The sequence below is a fragment of the Plectropomus leopardus genome, chromosome 12, assembly GCF_026936395.1.
Source record: "Plectropomus leopardus strain MGB_pleo_1.0 chromosome 12, ASM2693639v1, whole genome shotgun sequence".
NCBI lineage: Eukaryota > Metazoa > Chordata > Actinopteri > Perciformes > Serranidae > Plectropomus > Plectropomus leopardus.
Window position 1 is genome coordinate 22603850 of NC_142187.1, and position 18898 is coordinate 22622747.

The following is an 18898-nucleotide window of genomic DNA, read 5'->3' on the forward strand; positions in this document are numbered from 1 at the left end:
ATGACACCAGCATGTCAAACCATCAAAGACCAGCAAGAAGACCATCTTCGACTAGCTAAAACCAAATCAGATTTTTCCTGCAGGCATTAGTCTCCCTTTGTACAGGCATGCCCACTTTTTTATGTGAGTCTCATGCAGTTTTTTGCTGTTATGTGATTCCTCAACAATCTGATGAGAATTTCCCCGCTTCGTTAATATGGACTCCATAACTGTTTTGTAATGCAAAATAATGTAATTGAAAACATCTGATTAAAAATGCGATTATTGTTTAAACAATGCCATTAATCACGATTAAAAAAAACTGTTTTATAGCCCTAGTAACTTTTTTATGGGCCACTTTTTGCTGATTTCTTCCAACTTTTTGAGTCAACTCTTCTTTCGTGGCTCATTACCTTCCTATCATGTTTTTTTTTTTTTTTAAAGAAATCAAGTTAATTTTCTCAGGTTTCAAAGGGTTTAAAAGCCCCGTCTCGGTACTTATTGTTTATGCGCGTCTCATGTCTTATCAGAAAGCCGATAATTCCCACAGCACCCAAATGCAGCACATTTCCGGTCTGCACAGGAACACACGAGCCACCGGTCAGGCGGCGGCAGAATACGGAACAGCGACACAAACCGCTGGATACACGCCTGACACACACACACACACACACACACGCATACGCATGTAGGCACCGGCTAGTTGTTTTTTTCGCTCTTTAATCTCCTCACGTAAGAAAATGAAAACGACTGCGTTTGCTCCAAACTGCGCCACCGGCTGAGACTACTCTGCCTGTAAGTAAAGTACCGACACAAACCGCCGCACGTCCCCTCCCGCCCTCCGTCTCCGCGGCCGCGTTCAGCTTCTCATTCCGGTTTCGGGTGTCTCAATGGCGGACCCGACAGGAGCAGCCCCGGGGAGCGCGGAGGACGAGAAGACGGAGGTTATCAACGACGCAGAGCTGGCACTGAAAGGGATCAACATGCTGCTCAACAATGGATTCAAGGAGAGCGACGAGCTCTTCAGATCATACAGGTCTGTGAGTGTCTGTCTCAGAGACAACCTGTCTGAAACACCTCTGTGACTGAATACTCTGCACGGTTTCCTCTTAATGAGACAGAGTAGCTATTGTGTCCAAACTACTGTAGCATGAGCAGAAGCCATTTATTCCCTCCAGCACTGTCTCTGCTTAGCTTGCAAAACAAAACCCAACATGCTTGTCACGCTTGTCTGCTGTATGATCGGGTCACAAGCAGGATGGATGCTGTTTGAATACCCTGAGCAAATATCCACACCCACAGCGTGACTTGTGATAGTCAAACAGTCGAGTGACTTTAGTATCTGAATATTATTAATGCTGCTTTTATGTGGCTGCTACAGTTGCTGTGAGCATCATTCAGTTTAAATACTGTGTGGAAGTTGGGTTATTTTGGAAACTTTTTGGAAGATTACCAAGAAAACCATCTAAAACTTCTAACCTTTAAATTGATGCTGCAGATTTTCTGGTTGTATGAGGAACTTGTCATTGTTCAGTGTTTAACATACTGTAGGGGGTCAACCGATATTGGTTTTTCAGGGCTAATACTGATACCAATTATTAGTAGTTACTGAGAACCGATATGCATTCACAATAAAAATGAAAAGCTTTTCGTCAATATTTAGAGTTTGGATTATAACAAACTCCAACACAAAACTATGTTAAACACCTTTAGCAGATGTTTAATCAAAACTGACATGTTCAACATCATATACAGCAAGTTCCCAGAAACTTTTTTTTTTTATAAATTCAAGTGAAAATTGAAATAAAAATGAATGAATAAATAATAATAAATAACAATAGCTCTCTGAAGCCCCCCTCTCCCCATGCCGACACTTTCTTTGCACTTTTTAATTAATTACTTTTATTGGTGATTTAAATAAAATAAAACGCTGATCTAGATAATTGGCAAAATGCCAAATATCAGCCTCAATAATCAGCTGGGCCGCTAATCTGTTGACCCCTTACATATGGTACATGTCACTCAGCACACCCCACATTTTGGAGAAGCATACAGGAGTCTGACATGGAAGCTGAGCAATGTACTGCTGTGGATGAGGGTCAGCAGTGAAACTTATTTTAGCCCCCTAGAAAAAGCCCCCTTAGAAAATGATCAATATCAGTTCAAGTATACGATACATTGAGAGTATTTTTACTGCTTGTCCTCTCCGTGAGACAACCTATTCTGAAGGACAAGCTGTAAACAGCTTCAGGTCCCCATCTGTGCTCTCATAAAGCCACCAGACTTCACTGACAAAAACAGTAATGTAACATCACTGAAGACTGGAGCTGCTGGTCCACTGCTGCATTGATCTGTTAGTTAGTTTGTGTTATTGGGTGACTTTGGTGAATCCGAAATAACCCCTTTTAAATGCTTAAGTCACACAATGCCACAAACTGAGTAACAGTTTGAGGCAGCTGTGGACCAGCGGCTCCTTCACTCTGCAACGTTAAATCACTGTTTTCTTCAATAGAGTCTGGATTTGAAGAGAGCAATATAATGGCTTCATTTTCCAGTTGGAAATCACTGTCTGACATTAAGAAAATACTCTCAATATAGTGTACACTTAAACTGATATTTACTTTTTTTTTAGTTGGGACCTTTTTTTTTAGTGGCTGTGTTTTGTTGCTGACACCTTCACAACAGTAGATTTCTTAGTTTCCATGTTGTACTGCTTTTCCAAACTGTGGGTGTGCCGACCGACATGTACTGTATGTAATATACTAATACATACAACCCCACTTAAGAAAACCCAAACCATCTCTTTAACAGGCCCATTTTGACATATTTTATGGATATTTCCCATTATATTCAATGCATAACATAACAGTACATAATGATGAACGGTACAATTAACCCAAATAGTGAATGCAGTACCTGCAGGAAGTTTGTGTAAAACAAGCAATCTGGATGAATTTTGAGTAGATTGTTTCCTGAATACTGCATCAGAGATAAGATTTACAGCTATTTTTAGTGCTGTTTAAAAAAAACCCAAATAACCTTTAGTTCTCGGTCTGTGTTGTGTTTTTTAAATGTATATTAAATAGTCGTACTTGCATAATAGGCTTCTTTTCTTGACAAATTCAGTTTTATCTTCGCCCCCATACTTTGCCATTGTTCTATAAGCTCTTTGATTGTTATAATTGTGTACTTTTCTAATGCAGGACGAGGCAATTTATGTGTCCTTGTCCTTTGAGACAATTAAGTTTATATCATGAATAAGAATCTAAACTTTTTAAATGACAATATCATTTTTTTTTACGGAAATAAATGAAATGCTGAGATATAGCTTTGGGAATCATTGCCGTAACCCGAACCTTCATGATCCTGTTTTTTTATGACATTTTACTGGATATAATAGATGCAATAAACATGTATTCTTTGCTAAATATTTTTTCCATGTAACTAACTATTTTACATGTAAAAAACCCCTAAAAACTGGTTTGGCTGACCCCATAAGCAACCTTTGATCAGTCACAACCAGACATTACTTACTTTAAAGGGCTCACAAGTTAAAAGGGTTTGGAGCCCATGCTCTGAGCTGCACTCTCGAGTGAATCTGCAGGATTTTATATACATTGAATCATGCTGTGTAGTAATTAGAAGTGCTGATAGGAAAGGTTTGCTTTCAGCTTGACTGTCGATGCCACAGAAGGGTGAACCCTATGTGTCCCAACCCCTGGTGACACCTTAAATGTCACCTCCTCCACTAATTGCGCTTAACACTAGGTGTCATCCGGTTTTGAATGCGGTTGTTTCGTCTTGATTAACCAGTTTGCTGATAGAGTTCCCCAGGCTTCGTCAGGGTGACTCTGTGTTCTGTGTTGTGGGTGTAGGGGAATAGGTAATAGGGTTCAGTGATGCCTTAAAGGGACAGTTCAACCTGAAAAAAAAATGCATGGCTTTCCTCTTACCTGTTGTGCAATTTATCAGTCTAGATTGTTTAAGTGTGAGCTGCAGAGTGTTGAAGATATAAGAACTAGATGGCACTTTTGGTGCTCAAAGTGCCAAAAATATATGTTTGAAAAACTCAACAGCAATGTCACTTTTGAGATATCATGACCTGGTTACTCAAGATAATCTACAGACCTTATTCTGCAAGAATGCAAGAATTATTTCCTTCATACCAAACTACACCCATCAACTGTACCACAGTGCAGAAGGACACTTGCATCTACTGCTAGCTCTCCTAGCACCACTGAGCTAGTTACTGCTACAGCTCAGAGGAGAAAAGGATCTGCCCTATAAGCTGAATAAAGCTGATCCCAATTAGTCAAAAAATGCCCTGATTTGCCCTGATATCAGTCGTTGAGATTGGATTGGGACATCTGTACTATCCACTGAAAGGTATCACTGTGAAGCAGGAAGAGTGCATCCACTCATGGTCGACAGGCTCGTGGTTGTGACAGCGTATGATTTTAATCATTAAAAGCGTTCTCCTCAACTGAGCTGTAACATTTAGCTCAGTGTGAGCTGGCAGTTGATGCACACTTCCTCCTGCACAGTGATAGCCTAGTATGGGCGGGTGTAGTTTGGTTGAAAGAAAATAGTACCTGCCTAAAACTGCTCAAGATAAGGTCTGTGAATTATCTTGAGTAGCCGGGTCATGATTTTTGGAAAGAGACATTGCTGTTGAGTTTTTAAAATGTCTTCTATTGGTACTTTGAGCACCATAAGCTGAGTGATATCTAGTAAATTAAATTCAACAGAAAACGGACCTCTCTATTTCCAATATCTCCAACACTCAGCAACTCACACCAAAACAATCTAGACTGATAAATAGCACTACAGGTAAGAGGAAAATATTTTGATTTGGGTAAACTGCCCCTTTAAAACACCACCAACTCCATGGAGGGATATCTGAAATCACACCATCCTTATAGAATCCAGTTGCTCTTGTCTGACTGTCACATTGTGCCTCAACTTGTTCATTTCTTCACAGCGACTCAGTCCGCTGCTGTATGCATGAAACCGGCTTAACTCATTTTTGTTGCTACACCCAGTGACGTCCTTCGTAGCCTCTTGATCTGTTATCTGTTCACACAGCTCGTCTGTCACTTACATGCCATTTATCTATTCTTTATCCTCTGTTTTAGGAACCACAGTCCTTTGATGAGTTTCGGGGCCAGCTTTGTGAGTTTTCTGGTGAGTTATGGCGCAATATCTTTTTTGCAGCACTGCACTGTTTTACTTTGTGGTCAAGATAATGCTGACAGAAATATCGTAAATTCCCTTTAAAAAGCGCTTCAGTTTCATAATGAGGTTGAAGGAATCTTGTTTCTGCAAGGCACAAAGCCAGACTTCATTTTTTCCTGGTACAAAAACAGAAGCGTGACTGACTCAAGTAATGCCTTTTCAATAAGTAGATTAAAACACAATAGGAAGAGGAGGAAGATGTCATAACATCTAAATAAACAACTACAAGCATGTTCAGAGATCACGGTGCAAAGTAAAAATAAAATAACCATATATAATATGGTCGAGCCTGCAATTAAAAACAAATTTATTTATTACATTTTTCATAAACAACACAGAATTAAACAGCTCAGACATAACAAAATAAGTAGCTAAAAATCAGAAAATAAAGAAGTTGACATATCCATCCCCAACCTTCACTCTCCATACAACAGTGATACTTGAGGGTGGGCCCCTCAATCATTTGCTAATTCAGCCACTAAGCCACTAATCTACTAAAATCCACTAAAATCTTAGAAATGTCCTAAATCCTAGAAACATCCAAAAATACTAGACATGTTCTCAAACCCTAGAAATATCCCTAAACCCCTAAAAATGTCCTTAACTCTGAAAATCTTTGAAGCATCCTAAAATCCTATAAAGAACTTGAAACATCTTAAAATCAGTGAAATGTCCTTAAATCTGAGAGATGTCCTAAAATCCAAGAAATGTCCCAAAAACAAAGAAAATTACTTAAATCCAAGAAATGTCCTAAAATCCTAGAAAATGTGTGGGACTGCTGCTGCAATTTAACAAACATGCCCCCCCAGGCAAAGCAAGTTAAGTTTTGCTGCCCTACAACATCAAAATACAAACGCACGCTGTGTGGACAAATATCAACGTTACCACGGGATTGATTCCAAGGAAACATACAGAAACTGGCTACGCAGATTTGGGAAACCCAAAGAATATGACGGCGTAGGTCCAATTTATTTAAAGTAAGGGACCCAAACTTAATAAAAAAAGCATCCGCTGAGAAGTGAAGCATACAAGAAATATATTCATTGGAAACACACTACGTTATAAGATTGTGCCATGATTTTTTTCGTTGGAGTCGCATCATTTATCCAGAAGAGCGAAACATTTTTCCAGGCAGCAAAGGTCAATAGATTGAAGAGCCTCTTGTGTTTGATATTTGTAGTATGACCATCCAAAAAAGCCAAGTAGGACGTATATACGTAGGGTTTCATTCTATTTGAAGACCAAATATAACACACAGTTCATCCTCAGTACAAGACACATGCTAAACACACATAACCACAAACAGTGAATGTAACTGCCACTGTCAGTGTTACACGTAGAGCAGACCGGAGACACGTTAGCATCCTTTTTATTTTTGAGTACAGGTGTTATATATGTGTGATATGCAAATCAGAGCAGATTTGGTTTGATTTAAGCAATATCACATTTGAGGTTGTGCTGTTGTACCGTGTATCATCACAGCTGTGATTCGGTCGTAGGCAAGAGGCCTCAGGCTGAGTGCCAAAGATAATCACAGCCATGATGATATACAGTACAACAGCACAACCTCGAGTGTTATATTGCTTGTATACAAGAGTTCAACAAGTGCCATTTATTAGTTACAGTAATATGCCACAACTTTGAATGATTTGACTGTTTATTACAATTTTTTTGGCTCCGCCAACACAAACAGTTTTGCAGCTGATGAGACTGACAGCTTTTCCCTAGCAACACATAAACATTTTCCTATCTACCAATTTGCTAATCTGTGGGAGAGTGGTCTACATGTTATGTGCAGACCAGCAGCTTAGTATCATGTACATTTATCTGTGTGTTTCCAGTGAAAAAAGTCTTAAACATTTTTTTTTGGCAGCCTGTGTGATTCAGATGAGTTAGTTTGATCAGACTGTGTGTCGCTCCAGTGTGTGCACACTCACTGCCATGATCTCCGTCACCTCGAGTCCCGCATCAGTCAGTTTCTGTATGCCGGGCTTTGGTTGGTGTCAGACTAGTATTTCCCCGCCTCACTGCACATCCACGTAAGCACTTTGACAGCTGGTTTACTCCCAGTGAACGGCAGTAGGCTATAAAGGCCGTCTGTGGCAGCTGCCCCCTTTCGGGGCTGCAGGTCGAGGGCTTTTGCATCAGGAGATTTGCTCAAATATTTTTGGGGCATTGATGCCGGTCAGACAGGATTTCCTTGCTCTTTAAACATTGATACAATCAATGGTAATATTAGATAAATACTTTCGATTCTCGTTGTAAAACTTTGTTGTTCCCTCACAAAACCTTTGTGCTCTCCAGAGATATATGTTGCTTCTCCACGTGCACCTCCTGCAGCAGTGCAACATGCAAAGGGCTGGGTGCAGGTGAATAAAGCCTCGATCAGCGGGTGTGGTGATTTATAAATACTCTCTCGGCTGTCACATTACTGGTCTCATAGCTCTGAAGCAGCTGTGCCACTGCTAAATGTGATAAAGAACTCTTTAAATGGAAAAACTTTACCTCAGGAAATGTGATTCAGAGCGTCACGACACACCACCACAATTCTGCACCCAAAGACAGATGAAGTATGATAGCAGTGGTTTGCATTTATCTCACCTCATACATGGTCACCAGGTTTGCACTGCAGTGTGTTTGAAGGATAAAGCATTAGATGCTAAGTTTGCTACAAAGAAAGATGGAGAAGATAAACCCTATTAACTGAATTTCTGTTTCTTAAAAAAGCAAAATATTGGGTTAAAACCAACCTATCCGATGTGTTTAGAGTAGGCCAAGCTTAAGTGTTTTGTGTAGGTGCAAGTGGCTTCATGCTGTCTTTAAGTTCATGATAAACTGATCTAAAATATATAGACAAATACAGGAGTCCTGACTATTTTTTGTTCAAATGAAATCTGAAATTTAAGAAGATTACAGTTTTTGTTTTGTTTTGCTGCTTTCTGGACTCCAGGGTTCAATCCAGGATTAGACGTTTTGCTTCACTTTTGGATCACCGGCTTTTATTTTGGAGTAGTTGTATTTCAGTAACGTGGTTATTTGTCTCTTTTTGTAGAACGCCATGATGACGTTTGAGGAGGAGAAAATGCAGATGGCCTTTGAGGACCTCAAAGCTACAGAGAGACTGTGTGAGAGTGAAAACACTGGTGTCATTGAGACCATCAAAAATAAGATCAAGAGGAGTGTGAGTAACCTCTTCATCACTTAATTCAATTGAATGTACATGATATTTATAGAACAAATGTAATTTACCCGAAAGGGAGCATTTATTTTTAGACTATAACGTCCATGTTTACAGTTTGTCAGCTTGCCTGTCACATCAGTGTGTAAATGTGAGGTGTCTGTGTGGGCAGATGGACTCTCAGAGGTCGGGGGTGGCTGCAGTCGACCGACTCCAGAGGCAGATCATCATTGCAGACTGCCAGGTTTACCTTGCAGTGCTGTCTTTCATCAAGCAAGAGCTGTCATGTAAGGCGACCTTCTGTACTTGCTGGTAAATTATGAAGACTGCACATTCAGCAGTGCAAAACTAAAATAAGGAACTTAGCAGTTCTGTAAACTGAGTTTTGATATTAACAGATGCATATTTGTTTTGTTTTTTTAATACCAGAGTTGAGTTGATGTTCGGTTTTGCTGTTCTGCTGTGTACAAGCTTAAAAACCGGGTTTATTTCAATGCAAACTGGCTAAATTTGAATTCGTAATTATGACTGGTGAATTAAAAAGTAGCCTACATCTACATTCTGTGCCAATGGCAGGATGACATGATGTTCCTATGATCATGGAAAAACCTGGAAAAATCATGGAATTTTACAAGCATGTTTTCCAAGCCTGAAAAGTCCCGGAACTAGTAAAAACCAAAAAAAGTCATGGAAGTTTGTTGTATGCAATGATTTTTTTTTCACAGTAATCTTCGGTGAACATCCTTCCATGCAGTGTAACATAACTGCAAATGTATTTTCTGTGGCTGTTGATGTAACATGGCTCTAAAATGTTGTGTGATGTTTTGACAGTTTCATATGTAAAGTTGAACAAGTAGGGCCAACAAAAAATGTTATTATGGGTCCTTGAAAAGTCATGAAAAAGTTTTGAAATTTTGTCCTTTAAAACATTTGGGGACCTTGGGAGTATCGGAGCCACTAGCGTCTGACCAGTCAAGCACCGACAACATGAGATCAAATTTCAGCAGAGGTGGGAGGGTCATCATGGCTTAGTTATGTTTGTTTACTACGTATGTATTTGTCGCACCATTTTGCTGGACGCTCTGTTCTATTTATTCCTGTTGCTTGCTTTGATAGCACCGCAGTGCATGGGGAAAGGCTGATTTATGAAGTTGGTATGATAAATTATCTGCACAATGCCTCCTGGTTTTAGTACAAAAACCTAAATAAGATGGGAACTGACAGTTTCTGGTGAATGACCTTCACTAATAACAACATACTTGCAGTTGGCTAAATTGTATGTCATCTACAGTAAATATCACTTTATAAAATGTGTTTTCTGATCAAAAAGTACACACGTAGAAGATGACAAGTAGGCACTCACTCATCTTTTAAGTGCTTATGTCTCTAGTCTACATGGTTTGTTTACATGGTGCAACAGAGGGGCATATTTAGTGGACAGAGAGCAAAGCGATGTGATGGTTGGATGCTCGTTGGCTGTTTTTGGACATGGTGTCATTATGTACCACACAGGAGCAGCTGCTGAGTTAAGTGCATTGCCTAGTGGTAAAATTTAGTATAGCAGTCTGTTATTCAGCTTATTATCAAACAGACTTAAGTTTTTGTTTTACACCAGCCCAACTCTGTCAGATACCAGGTTTCACTGACTTCACCTTCAATCTCCTGACAGCTTACATCAAAGGAGGCTGGATCCTCCGTAAGGCCTGGAAAATGTACAACAAATGTTACAGCGACATCACACACCTGCAGGAGGGCAGCAGAAGAAGAGCCTCTGAACAGCAATCGCTGCCTCCGTCTCTGTCATCCTCTGAAAAGTCCGACCACAGCCGCTCCTCTTCACCCGGGCCGAGCCCAGCCCTGAGACTGGACGGCATCAACCCAGAGACTCTGGATCGTCTAAAAGGTTCGGTCAGCTTCGGTTACGGCCTCTTCCACCTCTGCATCTCCATGGTGCCGCCGCACCTCCTGAAAATCGTCAACCTGCTGGGTTTCCCTGGCGACCGCCTTCAGGGCCTATCAGCGCTTACGTACGCCAGTGAAAGTAAGGACATGAAGGCCCCCTTAGCTACGTGAGTATGTGAGTGAGTACGTTTGTGTATCTGTATTCTGGCTGAAACTGACACATGATCTAAATCATTCAAATGTAAACAAGATGACAAGATAGTGGAGCATAATTTCTAGAGGAAAGAGAGAATTCATCTTCTGAGATGAAGCACTGTCATGAATCATGCCGTATATTGTAATTACAACATTGACCAAATATTTAACAAAAACAAAAGCAATGATATACAGAACATGGCAAACTTCCTCTGTAAACGGTTTGTAAAACAGATTGATGCCAGAACCTGCAGCATAAGCTGCCCAATCATGCCTACGTAATGAATCATTTTTAATTCTTTCTTATTCATCCAATATTTTGGCAACCTGGTTCGACATCAGTTTTGGTGTTTGAACCTTCGGACAAGACTTTAAACCTTTGAACCCTGAGAAAATTGGTTTGATTTCTTTCAAAAACATGGGAAAAAGGCAATAAGGAATGTGGAATGAAATGTCCTGCGCACTGCAAGAAATTAGTAGATTTAGAAAAAAATTTTTTTAGAAGAAACGTCCAGAAAATTATATTTCTATTTAATATAATTACATATTTAATATTATTTTACTCTTTTCTTTAATTTTGTTTTTATTTTGTAGGGAATTATCAATTTTCTAAACACTTTTTTCCAGGTCAGTTACCATTTTTGTTTGATTGTTTTTATTTTTTATTTTTTGGTGCTAATTTTCAGGTAATTTCTGTTACTTTTTTTTTTTTTTTTACTAATTTCTGGCTGTTTTTTGGGTCAAGTTGCTCATTGTCTTTTTCCCATGATTTTGAAATAAATCAAGACAATTTTCTCAGGTTTCAAATGTTAACCCTTTTTCAATATCTGTGTAAATTTGGTCGTGTCTACCAAGTTATCCAAATATTGATTAATAAGGGTCACTATTGGTAACACTACATAATGCTGCAGTGGAAACTGCTTCTAGTGGTCACGTCTGTCTGGGTTATATTGATTCCTTTTTTTCTTTTTCTTTATTTCACATGCAGATTTGCTATTTAATTTAAAACTGCATATTTATTACCTTAATATCAAGTAAAGACGTGGACATATTTGCTTTTTACTGAATTTATCTGACTGTTTAGAGACTAAATAAGTTTAATTATGGGGACATTACATGATCCGAAATTATCAATCCACTTCATAAGGGCAGCTTCAGCCACAGATGCTGCATCGCTGCTGCATCTTATTGGCTTGGTTTTGTCATAAGCTTCAAGGAGACTATGTTTTTCATTGAGAGAAAATAACTTTTTTTACAGTCAGGACTTCATTGTGTATGCAGCACATGCCTCAAGTAGCCAGCTGGAAACAGACAAGTTACTGCAATGCAAAAGATCATGGTAGTAAATTAAAAAAAAGAGAACTACAGTATGTTTTTTCTCCATATGTTGTCATGTATAAAAAGACCCAAAATGAACACTAAGCAGACAACGTGATCATTCGTTATCCATAATCACTTATTTATATGCTTATGCCTCCAGCCTATCCCAGCTGACATTGGGTGGATGCTTAACAAAACCTGTACAGGTCACCAGACTATTACTGGGCCGACACATACAGACACACAACCATTCACACTCACATTCAGGCCTACAGCCAATTTAAAGTCACCAGTTAACCTAAGGTGCATGTCTTTGGGCTGCGAGGGGAAGCCATAGAACCTGGAGTAAACCAATGCTGAAACAGGGAAAAAGTACAAACTCCACACAGAAGGTGACCATGTGAGGTGACAGTGCTAACCACTGCAACACTGTCTCGCCTTACCGGATAATTTTAAGTAAATTTTTTAACAGTGTTTGTATAGGAATGATTCTATCCCAAACTTTTTGATTACAGTAACCATGATCACTATGAATGGTTTCAGTTGTATTTAGAATATTTGATAGGTTTTTATCAAATATAGTTATTCCCACCTCATTAAAATCATTACAAATGGTTCTAGTTTCATACCAGATGGTGTCATGTTTGCTCTCTCACTCATTGCGGTCTTTGTGTCTCCCTCACAGCCTGGCCCTCCTGTGGTACCACACGGTAGTGCAGCCCTTCTTTGCTCTGGATGGCACAGACACACAGGCCGGCCTGATGGAGGCCAAGTCCATCCTTCAACAAAGGGAGGCTATCTATCCAAACTCCTCCCTCTTCATGTTTTTCAAAGGCAGAGTCCAACGCCTTGAGGTAAATACATGTTAAGAATAAACCTTATTATCTACTGCCTGTTCTCCAGCCTTTGGTAGAGAAAGCTAAATATTGTCTCAGCCTGTAACTCACACCACAAAGTTCCCCTTTCTAGTGCCAGATCAGTATTGCCTTGACGTCCTTCCGTGATGCCTTAGATCTGGCCTCTGACCAGAGGGAGATTCAGCACGTGTGTTTATATGAAATAGGTACTACTTTCCCTCTCAGATTTGAAACCACCTTGCTCAGCGCTAGTCTGCATCATAATTTCTGATTGTTGAACATTTTAGGTTGGTGCAGCATGATTGAGCTGAACTACAGAGAAGCCTACAGGGCCTTTGAGCGACTGAAGACCGAGTCTCGCTGGTCCCAGTGCTACTACGCCTATTTGACTGGAGGTGGTAACAGTAAAAACAATTAAGGGTTCAAATAAAATGACCATTTGTATATCACTTCCTAACCCCATTTTACATTGAATTTGTGAAGAAATCTTCTTTCTTTTTCAGGCCTGCAGGATGAATGAACACATGCATTTTTGCTAAAACCCTAATATTTAAAACACTTATAAAAACGGTCTCATGCAGGGAAAAGTAGTGTGCCTGGGAAAGTGTGTATGTCTGAACTCTGTTCGTGTCATACCATTAAACAGAGTTAAGGTGCACATGCTTGTGCTTGCCCAGGTACACTACTCATCTTTACATGAGACTGTTTATGCGGAAGTGCTAAATAGTAAGGTTTTAGCAAAAATGCTTTTATTTGGGATTAGCAAAAATGCTTTTGTTTGGGAAACAACGTTCTATTTTTTTTTTTTTTTTTTGTAGATTTTTTTGGGACTTTTTGCCTGTTTTCGACAGGACAGTTATAGCATGAAAGGGGGAGAGAGGGGTGATGACCCGCACAGGGCTGCAGTTGGAATCAAACCTCTGACCACTGCGACAAAGACATGTTTATACATGGGGTGCCCGGTCCTCGAGGTGAGCTACTGGGCGCCCCAGCAAACAGCGTTTTCTTCACAAATTTAGTGTAGCAGGGTGCGTGATTGATATACATTTGATTGTTTCGTGGTTGAAGTTTTCCTTCAAGGGCATTTCTTGTTAGTTTAGTATTGGCTCCTAATCTGTATCATATTTTGATTTGTTTTATAGTGTGCCAAGGAGCCACAGGTGATTTGGAAGGAGCTGTCAAGGTTTTTAAGGATGTTGAAAGACTTTTCAAACGCAAGAATAATCAGATTGAGTTGTTCTCCATGAAGAGGGTGAGTGTACATCCAGCTGATTTTCTTTTGCAAATGTTTCGTGCAGAACACAGTGAAAACAAGAAGGGATGCCCTGATTGCATTTTTTTTGCCCCCTATTTCAAGCCGAGTCTTTTGAGTATCTTCTGATACAGATTTTGGATCTGATTTGTTTGATTTGAAGTGATACTGCTATATGGTGCACACTTTGAATATGCTTCTTTAAAGATACCTGCATCCATGCCGTTCCTTAATAGCCTATTATTATTATTATTATTGTTGTTAATACTATTAAGTTTTTTATTTTTACTAAAAAAAAGTATAAAATGACAAACCTGCCCTTTAATCTTTTTGTCCTTGTCGCGGTCTTGTTGGAATTTTTCTGTCCCTTTAAGAGAATATTCTCTTGTTTGTTGCTTTGCTGTATACCGTTGAGTGTTTATTGTTATCTGTTGCGCAGATTAGGCTTCAATAATAAATTAGGCTTTTATGCAGGGCTTTTATTGCACTTGCAGTGGTGTGGTGAGTGTGGTTGTTGTAAGCTCTGCACTGCTGTTTGTCCTCAATCAGAGCAGGGCGGAGAAACACCATGTGCCACAGTCGAAAGCAAAACGCAACACTCTCAGTAAAATGAGACAAATGCTCATAACATAATATAAATTATCAGTCTCAGACTGCTGATTTGTGTTGTTTTGCTATGGGCAGAGTTTGCCTACTGCTCTTACACACGGGAGCTCAGCAGAGTGGAGAGACAGACAGTAGAGAGTTGGAAAGCTAACACTTCACGTTGTTGTGCATGAAAGTAAAAACACCTGTGTGACAGCTGACATAAAACAAATCATCGGAGTTCAAGATAGCTGATCCCGATCAGTCAGAAAAAGGCCTTGTTTGGCCCTGATACCGAACTTTGAGATGGGATCGTAACACCCCTAAAAATAAGTACATGCATATACTTCAACAGGCTGAGAAGCTGAGGACCCCCAGTCTATCCAAAGAACTCTGCATCCTGTCTGTGATTGAGATTCTTTATCTGTGGAAAGCTCTGCCCAACTGCTCCACCGCCAAGCTGCAGACAATGACACAAGGTACTCGATTATATAATATTTAAAAACTAGTTTGTGTGTCATTGTGAAGCCTTTTTTGTCGTTGTCGTCGTTTGGCATAGCTCAGTTTTATTTTTCTTGTTTCAGTCCTGCAGGGAATTGACGATGCCTCATGTGCAGGCCTGAAAAACCTGCTTCTTGGTGCCATATACAGATGTCTTCATAATACCAAAGATGCCATTCAGGTACTTTTATCACTAATTATATAATACAAGTTATAGGGTGTGGAAATACGAGGCACTGCAGGACACACTGCACTGATTAACGGTAGCTGTTGGATTTTTGTAGTTAAACAGTGTACTCATCACACAAAAGTCAACACTGTGCTGATTAATACAACTGATCTTGTGTGAAATGACTGTTTTTTTATTAATTTTTTTTTTAGTATTTCCAACTGGCCGCGAGAGATGAGGTTGGTCGTCTCAGCAACTCTTATGTGCAGCCCTACTCATGCTATGAACTGGGCTGTGTGCTGCTGAACTCCCCAGAGGCAAGTGTTGTGTGTGTGTGTGTGTGTGTGTGTGTGTGTGTGTGTGTGTGTGTGTGGGTGTGTGTGTGTGTGTGTGTGTGTGTGTGTGTGTGTGTGTGTGTGTGTGTGTGTGTGTGTGTGTGTGTGTGATGGAAAGAGAGAATGTTTTCCATATTTGCGATTGTGGAAAAATAATAGTCTAAATATTTTATTGTATTTTTTTTGCAGTCTGCAGGGAAGGGCAGAATGCTGATGCTTCAGGCTAAGGTACAGGATTTTTTCTTTTTTGCTTTATTTTCTCTAAAGATTTATACTGCTTTATATTTGTTTATTGGTAGTTTTTAAGTAGTTGGTAGCAAGTTCTATGCCTAGTTCTCTGCAACCAGCTTTATTATTGGTTTTTCCCTAAGATCGTAGCATTTCCTTATGACATTCCTTTAGAGCTATCGGTAGGGTGTTTGGATTTTGTCTTTTTTCTGCCCTCAGTCAAAAGTTTTGATCAAGGTCTTGTAAAAGTATTTAGGATGTAAGCACTTTGACAGATTAATACACTCACTACCTGATCAGGTGATGGCATATCTAACATAGGAGCAGCAATGCCAATGCTCGGTTCCTGTTGAAGTCAGTGAATCTTTGTACTTTTCAACACCAGTTGAAAAAACTAGCGGCCATCAACCTCCACAGGTTGTGGACATGGACAGGGTTTGTGCGGTCTGAAAACCTGTCTCCATACCTACATTACAAGGGTTGTGTTCTTAAGGGAGGATACACAGTTGCGTATCCTTGAAATTAATCTTTTTGAGTTAAAAGGGGCTCCTAACATTTCATTCAAACCTGAGGCTAGAGTTATGTGTGGAAAGTTAGGGTCATGGTGCTGAAGGAAGTGGCGGACATGGAAATACCAAAATAAAGTGGACCGTGGGAGGTCAAATTGGGATGATAAGTCCTCAAAGCTTGCAAACACACAGTCTATATACATATCTTTAAACTTTAAATGCCATGTTTTTGCCAAAGAGAGAATTCAGAGTCTAATCTAGCTGGGGGAAAAAGATGTTCATTGCATATCGGACATATGTGGAGAAGACTTTTAAACCCAAAGTTCTGTCTAAACTTAAACCATATCTTTAGGGTATTTATGACGACTGGATTTTTTGTAAAGTGTGGAATAGAGAGGGGAAGACTGGAAGTGACCAGGGCTCAGAGGGATGTTGAGATGCATGCTGTGGCTTCAAATCGGCACCAGTCTGTCTCAGGAGTGTGGAGCCAATGAAGGATTTTTTGAACATTTGTGGCCCAGTAGTAGTGGCAGAGAGTAGCCAAGCCACCCTGTGAGTTAGGCCTCTGTAGCAGTTCTAACTGTATTCTCGGGCTCTTACTATTCCCTACAAACATGCATTTTTACTTAAAAAAACCCTTAATATTGGCTTTGAAAAGAGCATAGATAAGTTTCCCACTCATTTCAGTTTAGTTGTGAGAGTTTGTAAACTGTTTTGATATAGTTTTGCGGTTGTTAATGTCTTCCCCAGACAATCAGTAAATCAATGTCTTGGCTGTTTCCTTTGGAGGCACTCAAGATCAATTATCTTAAATTCAAGGTAACACAGCATGACTCATATACAAATGGCCATTTTGTGGGTTGAGTATTCCTTCAAAAGTAAAACAAACGAAAGAGTCAAAATTAAGCACAATTCAGACTAGTCTTAGTTTAAATTTGTGCTTAAACGTCAGAGAAATGAGTAGTTAGGAACTTCCCTGGTGTCAGCAGTCCTGAGAGCGTGCAGAAATGTCCACCTTAATAAGGGGAAACACTCATTTGTAGGGATAAGTGCAGGCGACACCTGCGTTCTCCTTGGAAACAATGAGAGTGGCTGGCTGAAGCTTTACCCGTCACTGTGTGGAGCAGCCAGTTAATTGGACTTTCCTTGGTATGCTGCCCCATGTTGATGAAACCTGGGATGTTGTGCGCCCTCGGGGAGAGGGAGACGTCATACTGCCCTGTTGGTTCAGCTAAGGTGTACTCGCATTGTCCGACCTACCTCAGCACGAAGTCATGAGACAGCAGAGCAGGCCACATCACCGGGTGCAGCCTCGCCCACACGTATTGCGATGGAAATTGGTGCAGCAGCATTGACTTTGTTATTGGACGGGCAGCTGACATTGACAGAGCACCGATGTCAGTCGCTCTGCTGTTCCTGTAACAGCCAACTCTGCATGCCTGAGCAGATTTCCAGAAAAAAAAATCGGCTCTGTCTGACAGGAGCTCAGGAGGAGCTGAGCAGGAGGCTCTCTGCTTCTTTAATGGGCATGCTGCTACAGATTGGGCAGCGAGTGCATTGATCAGTCTGAGTGTGCTGACTGCAAAGCTTGTTAGATGGCAGAGCAGAAACGAAATAACATTTTTATTTCATTCACTTTTGCCTGTTTTCGTGTTTAATGCAGGAGGACTATGCCGGCTATGACTTTGAGAACAGGCTCCATGTTCGCATTCACTCTGCTCTCGCCTCTATGAGGGCTGCTGCGGCCCAGCCTTGACATTTTATCTGCACTTCAGAAAGAACTGGAACACGTATTTTTAAAAAGCCACAGTATCATTCAAGTCACTATTGTTACCCTGTTTTATTAGTTTTAATTTATTAATTTTCATATTCTGAGCCAATGCATCATTTTAAAATGTGTGCAATAAACAGGAGGTGTTTTTAAGGGAGAATAGTTACAAGAGGTGTTTTTATCTGTTATTGTAGTTTACAATAAATTAAAAAAAAATCACATTTTTATTGTTTACATGGGTAATTAAAAAAACTGGATGCCAGGAAAATCTGATTAAAATCTGTAAATAATTTTGAAAGCATCAGACATATTGCTTCCATAGAGGGACATTTTGTCCTGTGATTTGGAGATGAGTCAGTAGAGTTATGGCACATAAAATATTAACTGACAAAGCAGTTAAAAGTAATGACTCAGTCTTCTCAGTGTTGGTTGACATTTACAGTATAAAGGCTTTGTTAATACATAGGCATGAGTACTAAATAGTGGCTTTTTTTAGTGCAGCGCCTTTTTTAAGCAGATTGTTTTTATCTGTATAAATATGTCTTGCGCACACGTTTTAATAGATGTGCCAACATCATGTTGAGTGGCCTGAATGAACAGTGCTACTCTTGGCTGTAAACTGGTTTCCATTTATATTGTTTGTTTCCAGATAATAAAATGAATATTGTAAAATAGAATATTTTTGTATCCACTACTTTTACTATTTTTAAGTGAGGTGTGCACCAAAAAATACATTTGAAAAAGGGGACAACATGTAGCAAAGAGCCGAGGACAGAATCGAACCCACAGCCATTGTTGCGACTCCAAAACAGCTTCTCAGCCAACGAGCCTGCGTCAGTTTGGAGAGGCCTGCTGGACATCACCAGTTACAGGAGACAATCC

The 18898-nt window shown here is 39.9% G+C and overlaps 1 protein-coding gene across 1 annotated transcript; it reads left to right on the plus strand.

Annotated features, from left to right (window-relative positions):
* Positions 1-528: 528 nt before the first annotated feature.
* On the plus strand, positions 529-18693 carry LOC121951723 (tetratricopeptide repeat protein 39C-like). Its single transcript, XM_042498172.2, has 14 exons — positions 529-1015; positions 5115-5163; positions 8267-8395; positions 8565-8679; positions 10062-10461; positions 12495-12663; positions 12779-12872; positions 12954-13061; positions 13809-13918; positions 14859-14982; positions 15088-15185; positions 15386-15490; positions 15698-15736; positions 17909-18693. The coding sequence occupies exons 1-14, from the start codon at positions 870-872 to the stop codon at positions 17999-18001; spliced, it is 1779 nt and encodes a 592-aa protein (XP_042354106.2). The 5' UTR covers positions 529-869; the 3' UTR covers positions 18002-18693.
* Positions 18694-18898: the final 205 nt, after the last annotated feature.

What these genes read in the sequence shown, in the direction of transcription:
- LOC121951723 (XM_042498172.2), top strand. Translation starts at nt 870, where the DNA reads ATGGCGGACCCGACAGGAGCAGCCCCGGGGAGCGCGGAGGACGAGAAG. An exon ending in GCAGAGTCCAACGCCTTGAG is followed by an intron (nt 12,664 to 12,778) that starts GTAAATACATGT and finishes TCCCCTTTCTAG; the next exon opens with TGCCAGATCAGTATTGCCTT. An exon ending in ATACCAAAGATGCCATTCAG is followed by an intron (nt 15,186 to 15,385) that starts GTACTTTTATCA and finishes TTTTTTTTTTAG; the next exon opens with TATTTCCAACTGGCCGCGAG.